We start from the raw sequence: 11,453 nt of genomic DNA on the forward strand, positions 1-11,453 counted from the left end.
ATGGCTATAAAAGCAAAGCTCGCCGCTGGTCCAGCGTTCCATGGCCAGACAGATTTTGGGCAGCAACTTCTTCATTGTTCCCGCTGTGTGATTGATCATGTCTTCCGCAGATTCCCTGCAATCCGCGCAACGTGCGCCAAAGGCGCCTCGGCCCTTCGATGAAGACGACGAGTATGGAGATGCGGAAAAGAATTTCCAGCCAAGATCCCCCAGGTTCTGGATGATCATCATCGGCATGTACGCGTCGATTTTTCTCGTCGCATTGGTGAGTTTCGTTGGGATTGAATTCTGCAGCACTGGGCTCACACTCACGGCCTCAACAGGATCGAATGATCATCGCTACCGCCATCCCCGGCATCACCAACGAGTTCCATTCGATCGAGGATATCGGCTGGTATGGCAGCGCCTACATGTTGACTGCCGCCATTTTCAATCCGCTTTTTGGCCGCATCTACCAGCTCTATTCGACCAAATGGGTGTTCCTCGTCTCCATCCTCGTCTTCGAGGTCGGCTCCGCTCTCTGCGGCGCCGCCCCTAGCTCCGCAGCTTTCATCGTCGGACGCGCCATCGCTGGCATCGGCGCTGCTGGCATCTTTTGCGGCGGCATAATGATCATCGTTCCGCTCATTCCCCTTCGCAGGCGGCCTATATTCACCTCCTTTTTCGGTATGGCTTTTGGTGTCTCGTCGGTGCTCGGCCCTCTGATCGGCGGCACATTTACCGACAACCGGTAAGTCGACGCCCTGCGCCGGGAAAGCATCTTGTACTGACTTTTCTCTTAGGAGTCTGACGTGGAGATGGTGTTTCTACATCAACCTGCCCATCGGTGGCTTCACCTTCGTCGCCATACTCCTGTTTCTCCACCTCAAACCTCCACCGCGCGAGAAGCTCACCGTCCTGGACCAGCTCAAGCGTCTCGACCCCTTTGGACTTTTATTCCTCATTCCATCCATGGTGTGCCTCATCTTGGCTCTCCAGTGGGGCAATACCACCTATCCCTGGTCGGCACCCCGAATCATCGGCCTTCTCGTCACCTTTGCCGTCTTGCTCGTCGCTTTCCTGGCCGTCGAGGTCCTGACACCAGAGACCGCCATGGCTCCGACCCGAGTCATCCTGAACCGTTCCGTCGGTGGCAGTATGCTTTTCATGTTCCTCCTCTCCGGTGGAATGATGGCCGTCGTCTACTACCTAACCATTTGGTTCCAGGCGGCCCAAGGCCAGTCGGCCATGGAAGCAGGAATCCGCACCATCCCTCTGGTCTTGTCTCTGGTCGTCATGGGCATTGTGGGCGCCATCTTCACTGAGAGCGTCGGATACTACGTTCCCGCCATGCTGCTTTCTCCTTGTCTCTGCGCCGTCGGCGGCGGCATGCTTTCGACCCTTACACCGAGCGCAGGCAGCAGCCACTGGATTGGCTACCAAGTCATCTACGGCTGCGGCATCGGCTGCGGCTTCCAGACCTCCAACCTGGCGCCTCAAACCGTCCTGCCGCGTGCCGACGTCCCTCTCGGCATGGCCCTAATGTTCTTCATGCAGCAGCTCGGCGGCTCCGTCTTCCTCTCCGTTGGTCAAAACATCTTCTCCAGCCAGCTCGTTGATAGCATTTCTAGCGTAGCGGGCCTCAACACTGAGGCTATCGTTAACGCTGGCGCGACGGCTTACCGTAGCATGGTGCCGCTGGGCGACCTCAACACCGTCATAAACGCATACAGCTACGCTTTGACTCGAGTCTTCATCCTAACCGCTGCCCTTAGCGCCTGCATGATTCTGGGCGCTGGGATTGTGGAGTGGAAGAGCATCAAGGGAAAAAAGAGCCACCCTTCCAAGACTGACGAGGCCAATGAGGGAGGCAAAAGCGAGGCCAATGAGGAAGGCAAGAGGGAGGCCAATGAGGAAAACAAGAACGAAGCCAAGAACGAGAGCGCCCTGGGTATGGACTGACATTGTGGTCCAAATGAGGCAATGCTGTGCGGCGACATTTTAAGAGGAAATGATTGAGTAATAGAAGACCTGGCTGTTACGGGCCCAGCCTAACATAATTCCCAGAACCTTGGCATCACGTGACCATGTGCAAGCAAGCAAGGCGGACCTGGTGCTGAGTCAAGTGAGGCTGGGTAGGCTACATCAGTGGACTCATGTAGTAGAGGCCACTAAGCAAGCTCGAAGTCCTTATTTATAACACTTCCAGCAGGAATGAAGAACCCATGGCTGTGGGCGTTCGTTGGATTGGGGGCACAAGGAGCTGTAGTTGAAGAGGCTGCCCGGCGGCTGTGACATCTTAGGACAGAGGTCTCAATGCAAAGGAAACGGCGACTGAGCAGTTGTTTCACAACCCGTGTAAAGATCATATTACTGGGCATATTTCTTGGATGGCTGTAGTCATGATTAAGGTCGTATCTGCGCAGTTTCACTGCCTGCTGAACATCGATTTGGACCAAGCTTTCGAGCGTGTGAAACATCCGGGCGAGCGAGAGAGTAGATTGGCTATCCGTCGCATTCCAACAATTCATCAGAAGCTCAACAGCTACTTACAATCCAACGCCTTCATGCGTTCAGCTTTACTCTCAGACGAATAATGTGAATGCGGGAAGCTCTCGGCTGAAACATGTTTCAAGAACATCTCGGAAATTCTGTTTTGCTGCGTAAACACATCATTTTGGCGAGATGGGGGCGGGAATAAGGTAGCCAGATTGTGAACTTAGTGCCTTAGTCAGCCCCACTTCCGGACGGTCTAAGCCGGGAAGCTAGGGACGGAAGGAGGGCGGGTGAAGTCATTTATTGGATCAGCTTGGCCTTCGCCTTCAGTCACATCGGCGGCACCAGCGGCGAATCACATCGACTGGGGGGCAAGCATAGCCCAGCGTGTCAAAAAATCCTATCTCAACACTTCCTTCCACCTTTTGTCTCAATGTATATGTATATGTATATGTATTCACCACCTGCCCAACTCTTTTCTTTTCCTACAGAAATCCTAGACTGCTCTCTTCTGCCTACCACCATTCCTTGACTTACCATCCACCTAAATTGAGGCATTTGCGGGAGTCCCTGCAGCCTCGCAGCACCGTCATGCCTTCCTCGTCACCTAAAGTCCTTCTGGCACTCTCCGTCTTGACAATTCTACTGTCTTTGGTCACTGATGTCACCGCGTCGCTTTTCACTTCGCACAAGAGATCTCCAAAGGTCCTGGGCTTCGACTTCAAGAAAGAAGTCACTCGCAATTCGCCACTTCCCAAACGCCTACGCAAGCGTCAAAAGACAGTAACAGCGAACATCGACAATGAGGAGATCGCGTAAGTGCTGCCTACTTCACAGAGTCAAAGTACTGGCTGACAGTGTACACAGGTACCTCATTAACATGACCGTCGGCACACCGGGCCAACCTTTCAGCGTACAACTCGATACGGGTAGCAGTGACATATGGATACCATCGGTCGAATCCGACGCTTGTCAAGAAAATGAGCAAGCCTGCCAACAGCTTGGTCAATACGACTCAACGCGCTCAACGAGCTATGTCGATGTTGGCCAAGGTGCGTTTCAGATCCAGTACCAAGACAACAGCGCAGTCACTGGTGATTATATCAATGAGACTTTGGCAATAGGGAATACTGTGATCAAGGATATGACCATGGGGCTTGCCATGCAGGCCACTAGGCCATTTGGCATCATGGGTATTGGCTATGATGCCGACGAGTCGATCTCAGCCATGAGCCCAACAGACGTCTACCCGAACATCGTGGCCCAGATGAAGGCTCAAGGGTTCATCAGCACTTTGGCCTACAGTCTGTGGCTCAATGATCTTAGTACGTACCTTCGATCCAAAGACTGCAACCTTGCTGACGAAATTCAGACTCCTTGACTGGATCAATCCTGTTCGGAGGCGTTGACACTGCCAAATACCACGGCAACCTAATCGTACTTCCCGTGCAAGCAACCAACGGCTCATACACGGACTTCACGGTGGCTTTGTCGTCTGTATCTGTGTTGGATTGTTCAGGGGCGGTCCAGTTCTCCCAGACCAATTTGGATCTGCCGGTTATCTTGGACAGCGGGACTACTGACGCGTATCTTCCTGATAGCGTCGTCAACCCGATTCTCGGTGGTGTCGGTGTCATAAATGACCAAGATTATGGCACCATTGTGCCTTGCGACATAGCAAATTCGCCAGCAACCTTAAGCTTTGGCTTTGGTGGGAATAATGGCCTGACGATCTCAGTCGGTCTTGGTGAATTTGTTACACCGATTTTCAACGAAGATGGTGTGCAACCTACATTCAGAGATGGGGCAGGGACCATCTGCTCATGGGGGTTGATGTCATCCGGCACGGGGCCCATACTTTTTGGGGATGCTTTCCTTCGGTCAGCGTATGTGGTCTATGACTTGACCAACAATCAGATCGGAATGGCCCAGACCAATTTCAACACTACGGATACCAACGTTGTAGAGATTTCCGGAAGCTCCATTCCTGGCGCGTCCATAACCGCCTCAGCCGTCACGGCGAGTCAAACCTTTAGCGGCATTCCTCAAGAGACCGACGCGCAAACCAAGACAGGAAGCACGCAAGCTACCGCTGCGCATGGCTCGCCGACATTCAATCTCTGTGTCTCGGGGACCGGAAAAGCGAACGCGGCTCAAGGGAAGAAGGGAGCCGCCTTTGCCGTTGGACCACCAAGGATTGAGGTGACGACCGTCGTTACAGGCTTCGTCCTGCTGTTGTCCTTAGCCTTTGGTAGTTCGGCGGTCTTGTTGCGATGATAGCGTTCTGTGTAGCGTTTGACGGCATTACGATCAGCATACTCCAGCGTTCGATTTTGGTGCGTAAAATAGATCCCGGGGCGCAATTAGATAGCTCCAATAGTCGATAGGACAACGAGAAATCGCGTCTTCGATTGGCTCTCTGCCATCGCTCTGCTCCAGGCATTTGTCGAAGAACTGATCTGCATTTCTCTTGGGACGTGGCTGCTAACAGTCTCTACTTCGCAGTCGCCACGCATGTCCAACCCGCCGACCCCTGAAGGCCTCGAGCGCTCCTGCCGACCTTCTCGGACGGCAGTGTCTTCGCCATTGTCGGCAACCGGAAACTCACGAGCCATGCCTTCCTCACCGCAACCCACCCTACCTCTCCACCATCCCCTTCCCTCACTCCACACCCGCTCTGATCCTAGGAACAACACCCTCCATCCCACCATCCTTGGACACATCACCCCTTAGCTCCCCGCACCACCATGCCACTCCTCACCTCCCTCCTCCTCGCCGCCTTAGCCGCCGCCACCGCCCCCCCCCCATCGCCGACTCCCCGCGCGCGTCCCCGCGCCCCTCGTCGACGACGGCACCATCCTCAACTTCGCCCCGACCCTCGCGTTCCCGCAGCGCGCCCTCTACGCCGGCGCCCTGGCCCGCTTCACCGGGGCCGACTTCGCGGGCCGCCGGGTTCGCGGATCCGTACGTTCCGCGCGAACGTGCGGGCGGTTTGCTTCGGGGAGCGGAGCCACGTCGCCGTGTTGGGTTCGGCGCTGCGGGCGGCCGGGGTGGAGGCGACGGGGGGGGTTGGAGTACGGGGTTCCCGTACGCGGACGTGGGGTCGTTTGTCGGTCTCGCGGGCGTGGTTGAGGGGGTGGGCGTTTCGGCGTGGGTTTGATGGAGGGAATGCCGGAGATGGGGGGTCTCGTTGACGAGGTGTAGATACCTCGGCGCTCTGTCGTCGATCGAGGATCCGGATTACCGGACCGCGTTCGCCTCGATGCTGGGGGTCGAGGCCCGCCAGTCTTGGTACGTCCGAGCGGGGCTTGGGGAGGCGCCGTTTCCCAATGCTTTCGATACCCCTCTCGACTTTGTGAGTCTGGCTTGTGGTCACCGGAAACGGAGACTGATGCCTGTCATCGTAGAATGAGGTCCACACACTTGCTCTGCCTTTCATCAAGAACTTCAACAGCGGCCCGGTGAAATTGCCTTTTACGGCTTTCCCCACTTTGACGCTGCAGTGCACGCCGTATTACTATGAGTGAGAAAGGACTGCTCTGGTCGATATACTTCTTGGTGCTGATAGGATGTCAGAGCTGGTCTATCCTCTGTCACCTTTTCCGGTGCATTCAGCAATGCGGAGCAGCTTGGAGTCACCCAAGACACGACCGTCTACGCCGTCTTCATCTCCGGCCTCCTAAAGGTTCGGACTCTCTCCGAAAGCGAAGTCTCGCGGACCTGGCAGTGGCTGACCACCGCTCAGCTGCCCGTCCTCGTACGGATAGCGAATAATGACAGCGACTATGTGGTCGATGAAATCCCAGTTGGCGTCTCAGGCCAGGTATATGTCGTGTTATCAGATTCCTGCGTCGATCCCTCGGACGAGAACATTGTTGCAGGCCCCGCGATCCTGGAGGCGAGTGTTGTCTCCGTGCACTGACTCTCGAGTAGCTTGCGCTGATGCAGTCTAGGTGTACCCTATGGGTATGGTTCCTTCCGCGCCTCATCCGGGGTGCCCAGCAGAGCCTTCTACCTTGCTAGAATGACAGAAGCTGTAAGGGGCATCGCTGGAGATGGATGAAAAGACGAGAGCGTTGAGGAGACTGGGGAGATGGGCACTGCGTATTAGGTCTTTTATGCTTTCGACCAAGACAATTTGAATCACGGTCACTGCGGAGACTCACAGAGTGCGTCTATTTTGAAAGGATTGTATGCTTGCAACAGCAGGAGATGACTAAGCACGGAGGAACTGTCGAATCCTTACCTTCATCCCTCACCTTCTTTCATGCGATTCGAAGCTCTTCTGGGAGTTTCTGTTCGTGGTTTCGTTCACATTGATGTGGGTGACGCTGCCGAATGGCAATCTTTTTTGCTCGCCACTGATGGAGAGGAGATCATTTCCTATGAAAGCTTGCTTATGATACAAAACGCGTTGCGTGGATGACACGCTTGAGAGGCCAAAGCCCCTGCTGAAAAATCCTCAGAGCCAGCTCCGTAAAAGCATCGACTGCTGACAGCATGGCTCAGCTCTTGGCCCTGGAATGATATGTGCTGATGTAGGCCTAGACGCTCCGTTGGAAAGTTCCCGCTGTTGCTGCTGTATCCTGTCCCTTCGGAATGCGATTATCTTAGTTCTCGATTGAAGAAACCGTGCTGATGTAGAAGACCTGGAACCGTAACCGAACCGTGACCGCCTCGCTCCCTCAAGCACCGTATGCACGATCCAAGGCGCTCCCAAAGTCCGCGTGCTGCCTCTCCTGCGACGTCAACCCAATCTCCCGCTCGATCGCCTTCTCGAAATCCATCTTGCGCGCCACGACGACCGGAGGGAACCCTGCGCCGCGCGGACCGGTCTTCCAGATCGACCGGAGCGTCCGACCCAACTCCGCGAGCCACTTGCCCTTGGACATGCCGCCACGGGCCGGCAGCTGAGTCGCCGCTGCCGTGATGCGGGCTTCGCGGAGTAAGGAGATGTATCGGTGCTCGTGGGTTGTCATGGGTCGGTTGGCGTTTTGGAGGCGGGCGTTTATGTCCTTTTCGCGCTGGGTCAGCAGGGTCCAGTAGTCGAGGGGGTCCATGGAACCTGGGGGTGGGACGCTGAGGGCCTCGCTGGTGGGCGCTTGGGCCATGGACGGAGGTAGTTGTGTTCGGGCCGTCATCTGAGGAATGGGCTGGATCATCTGATTGGGCAACGCGCCACGGTGTGGTCGTTGGGCATGGGTGGCCCAGAGGTCTGGGTTAGGTACGTACGGTACCTGGTCAGGGAAAGAATGAAAAGATGCTGCCTGAGGTCGAGACTGGAGGGGACCGAGCTGGCCTTGGAATGGACTTGGAGGTCCACCGTACATGCCCTGACTGGACCGGTTCAGAGTTCCGTAGCCAGGAACGGTTGGTGGAGCTGAGAAGGGATCAGCACCGTAAACGCCGCGCGCCTGGTTCGATGGGTACTGGGGACCTTTGAATTGAGAAGGCGTGTTTGTGCGGCTGAGATCATTGACAGGGTAGGCCGTGGTGTCGTAACGGGACGAAGACGGGTATTTGCTGGTGGGATCGTGGCCGAGTGTCGCCATCTCCATCATACGATTAGTGCTGTCAGGGAATGGCGTCTCTTCAAGATTGTTGCGGCGCATGCGTCTTGGATTGGTACTGTTTCCTTTCGATCGGCCAGACGATGCAGCAGATGGATTGAGTGGTGACTGGGTGCTCTTGAATTGCGGTGGTGGAGTTATCCTTATGGAGTCCGAATGACCCTTCGTAGGGGTATCAGACAGATCACGAGAGCCATGGAAGAGGTACTGGGCCTTGATACTGTATGCAGAGGTGGGGTTTGGAGGAATCACTTGGCCGAATTGTATCGGGTTCGCTGGACTAGCTTTGGTGCTCTGGTAGAGCTCATCGGTTCGACGCTGCCGGGTGCCGGAGGTCGGTGACCAGACAAGTTCGTCGGATCCCATGGCGTTTCCCGGAACGAACGTTGGGATGGCGGGGAGGTCGAGCTTCTTCGGAAGAGATTCGGGCTTGCTTTTGACGCTCTTTGGTGGGTGCAGAGGGGGTTTTGAGGGTATATTTTCGGCTTTCTCCGGCATGATACCCAACGTGTGCTTACTAGATGGACCTCGAGCACTAGCATCGCTGGCCTGCTTCTTGTGCCCCGTACCATTATTCGCAATGTTCCTCGCGAGATTGTCCATCCCTTCCTTTGCGAGCTTCGTCCATGCCGACTCTTCGGGCAGAAATTCCCACTTCATACCCGGTGGACCTCTCATATCGCGGATCGCGTACAGAAAGACCTGGACGTTTTCATTTGGGTGCGATGACTCCACGTCAGGTGTCTGAAGCTCTGGAATGACTGCGCGAGCGCGTGCGAAGAAGCTCTGCGAATAAGTGATTAGGGCGAGAAAGGCTGCGATGTCTTCCTCGTCCGTTTTGACGCTGGTGCGGATGTGTCTGTCAAAGAACTCGGCGCAGAAGGCCCGAAGCTCGAGCGTGGTTTTGATGCTTAGAGCGGGTCGATCGTAGGTGTCGGGGTCGAAGGGGTTTTTGTCATCTGAACGCTCCATGATGGCGGTCGTACAGTTTGTAAGGGTTGAAATAAAAGGAAATAGAAGGAAGTGTTTTGTCTTTGGACGGGTGGTTGATTTTGGAAGTGAGGGATTCGGAATTTGAAAAAGCCGAGATCTTTTGATCGTTGTGTTTACCTTCACTGCTCTGTGATGACGACTCTTCTCAGGAAAAATCCGTAAAAAATCGTCACTATCTTCTGGTACTGCGCCTGAACTCTACTACTTCTACAACTTCTCCCTTGCTAGTAAAAGAACGGTTCTCAAGGAAAATTCGTGAAAATCGTCACTGGTTTCTGGCAACCGTCGGACCTCTACGATTTGATTGAGGGGTTCCCGCCCTCTATCGCCAGGACTCTTGAAGAAAGGCATCCCGACGGCAGCGAGAAAGTGCCGCGTCCGATAAAAGGCAGGGAGCCTTCTAGCGATAGATACCAAATAAAGTCCCAGTGTCTGCAATGTGAAGCCTCAACATGTGATCAAAGTGGTAGTGATCTAAACACAAGCAGCAATGCCAGGCAGGACTCCGAGGCATTAGTCGACTCCAGGAATCACCCAATGTCCTAGGAGAAGAAGTTAATTCGACTCAACAACCCCCGGATCCCCCGCTGCACTCGCGCCGTCCTCTTCCTTTTCTCTTTATCCTTCTTCTCGATCTTCGTTTCCACATACGCCGGTAACCTACCCCGCTGCTGACCCGTCCGCTCGTTAACCTGCGCTCCGTCCTCTCGATTCACATGCACAGAATGGTCTGCGTCAAGCGGTATGGAGGGTTCGGCTTGCACCACGTTCTGAGGCGGTAGAGGGCCAAGGATCTCCCACACGGGCCGCAGATTTGCTTTCCTGTAGTCCGAGCGGAAGACAGGATCGGTCTCGAAGCGCTTGCGATCTGCTCTCTTATAAAGAACGTTGCTGTGGAAGCAGTCGGGGATGCCATTTCCAAAACCCTTTGCTTCTTCGGCCTGTGCAAGGGCGCGGAAGTTTTCCATACGTAGCTTTGTTTCGTTGTACAGGTGGTGAAGTTTCGGACGATACCTTGCGTCTTCATTTTGGCAGCGTCAGACCAGGTCCAATCTTGGTCTGGTGTCAGGTTCGAAGCGGTTGAGTTTCGTGTCTAAGAATTTGAGAGGTTGGTAATGTAGACCGAGCAGATTTGTTCCATTCTGGATGGATTTTCCCAAAGAATAGACATCGCAATGCGGTCCTATGAGCTCGTGAGGGTGACGTCTTCTACGTTCTCTTTCCGGCGTCCTGTCTATCACTTCCTATGATCACCGTTAGTAGCGGGTATGATGTCTGGAAATGTCACCAAGACACTCACTGGTGGCATGTATCTGTCTCGACGTCAGCAAGATTTAGGCGATGTGGTTTCAATGTGCTTACCCCTCAGTTCCTCCACTCGGTCTGGCGCTCTTGAAGTAACGAATTTCTGCCACGCTCACTCCCATGGTATGTGCCAATCCTGTTCATGTCAGTATCCAAGATTAGTAAGCTTGGGATATTTACCGAAATCTGCTAGCTTCACGCAGGGATAGAATCGGTGCGTGTCTAGATCAGGCGCGGCAAGCAGCATGTTCTCCGGCTTTATATCCATATGGACAACGCCGTCCCATCCGCACTTACGGGACGATGGATTATTGGTCCCATAGCAGCAATAGCAGAGGACGTTCGCCATGAAGTGGAAGACATGCCACAGAAACGCTTCCGGAAGGATGAGGCTATTTGCACTTTAGTCAATGATGACCACAACATAGAGGGACTAGGTGGAATCAATACCGTTGCGTATGATACCAAGCTATCAAATCCCAGAAATCTCCGTAGTCAGCATACTCATAACAAATCCTGTGCCTAGGTTCTGATTTGCTGATTTTCCCCATTTCGTTTCTCCAAAACTTCTCTCCCTGTAAGCCCATTCCACTACCTTTCAGAAAGGTGAGTAACGAAGCATCTCACAGCTCCCCAGGCACAGTCTACGCACATTTATTACATTTCTGCATCCCAGGTCATTCAGCCTCCGTGTCAAATGAGCCTCGGAACAAAGAGATACTCGGATCAGCATTCTCTCCAGAGAAAATCTGGGGGCGTAGGAGTCCTTGCAACTCGAACGACAGTATAGAAAAGCAAGGAACAGTTTGAGACTTTACGTACCTTAAAGAAGTCATGGGGACGTGACTCCTTAGTGGCTATTCTGATAGGCTTTTTGACTTCAGGGATTGCTCTTTAGGGACGGCATGGGCCACTCACCGGTCCATTCTTGCGAGTCTTCTCCCAAAGCATCACTGCAGCAAGTTCTTCTGTCAGAATCTATTCTCCATGCATGGCACCAATTTAAGTCACAGCGTAGCGCCAAGGATGAACATTCGTTCTCTGGGAACGCATCATGTCATTGTGATAGTATCGATCAAGCAGAACTACTCTCTCTAACAGACAATTGAG

At 54.1% G+C, this 11,453-nt stretch overlaps 4 protein-coding genes across 4 annotated transcripts; 2 read left to right on the forward strand and 2 right to left on the reverse strand.

Moving 5' to 3' along the window:
• Positions 1-97: 97 nt before the first annotated feature.
• Positions 98-1,941, forward strand: HO133_005674 (uncharacterized protein; the record flags this gene model as incomplete). The annotated part of the gene is made up of 3 exons (XM_037296581.1): positions 98-265; positions 324-730; positions 783-1,941. 3 exons carry the CDS (start codon positions 98-100, stop codon positions 1,939-1,941), a joined length of 1,734 nt encoding a protein of 577 aa, XP_037147762.1.
• Positions 1,942-3,066: 1,125 nt separating this feature from the next.
• HO133_005675 (uncharacterized protein) lies at positions 3,067-6,397 on the forward strand (the record flags this gene model as incomplete). Its single annotated transcript, XM_037296582.1, has 7 exons — positions 3,067-3,290; positions 3,343-3,800; positions 3,848-4,701; positions 5,260-5,439; positions 5,486-5,625; positions 5,680-5,830; positions 6,044-6,397. 7 exons carry the CDS (start codon positions 3,067-3,069, stop codon positions 6,395-6,397), a joined length of 2,361 nt encoding a protein of 786 aa, XP_037147763.1.
• Positions 6,398-7,160: 763 nt separating this feature from the next.
• Positions 7,161-9,017, reverse strand: HO133_005676 (uncharacterized protein; the record flags this gene model as incomplete). Its single annotated transcript, XM_037296583.1, has 1 exon — positions 7,161-9,017. One exon carries the CDS (start codon positions 9,015-9,017, stop codon positions 7,161-7,163), a length of 1,857 nt encoding a protein of 618 aa, XP_037147764.1.
• A 563-nt stretch (positions 9,018-9,580) lies between these two features.
• HO133_005677 (uncharacterized protein) lies at positions 9,581-11,179 on the reverse strand (the record flags this gene model as incomplete). The annotated part of the gene is made up of 5 exons (XM_037296584.1): positions 9,581-10,052; positions 10,401-10,479; positions 10,848-10,938; positions 10,996-11,008; positions 11,166-11,179. The coding sequence occupies 5 exons, from the start codon at positions 11,177-11,179 to the stop codon at positions 9,581-9,583; spliced, it is 669 nt and encodes a 222-aa protein (XP_037147765.1).
• Between the last annotated feature and the right edge of the window lie 274 nt (positions 11,180-11,453).

The sequence above is a fragment of the Letharia lupina genome (assembly GCF_014066315.1).
Source record: "Letharia lupina isolate WasteWater1 chromosome Unknown contig_22, whole genome shotgun sequence".
NCBI lineage: Eukaryota > Fungi > Ascomycota > Lecanoromycetes > Lecanorales > Parmeliaceae > Letharia > Letharia lupina.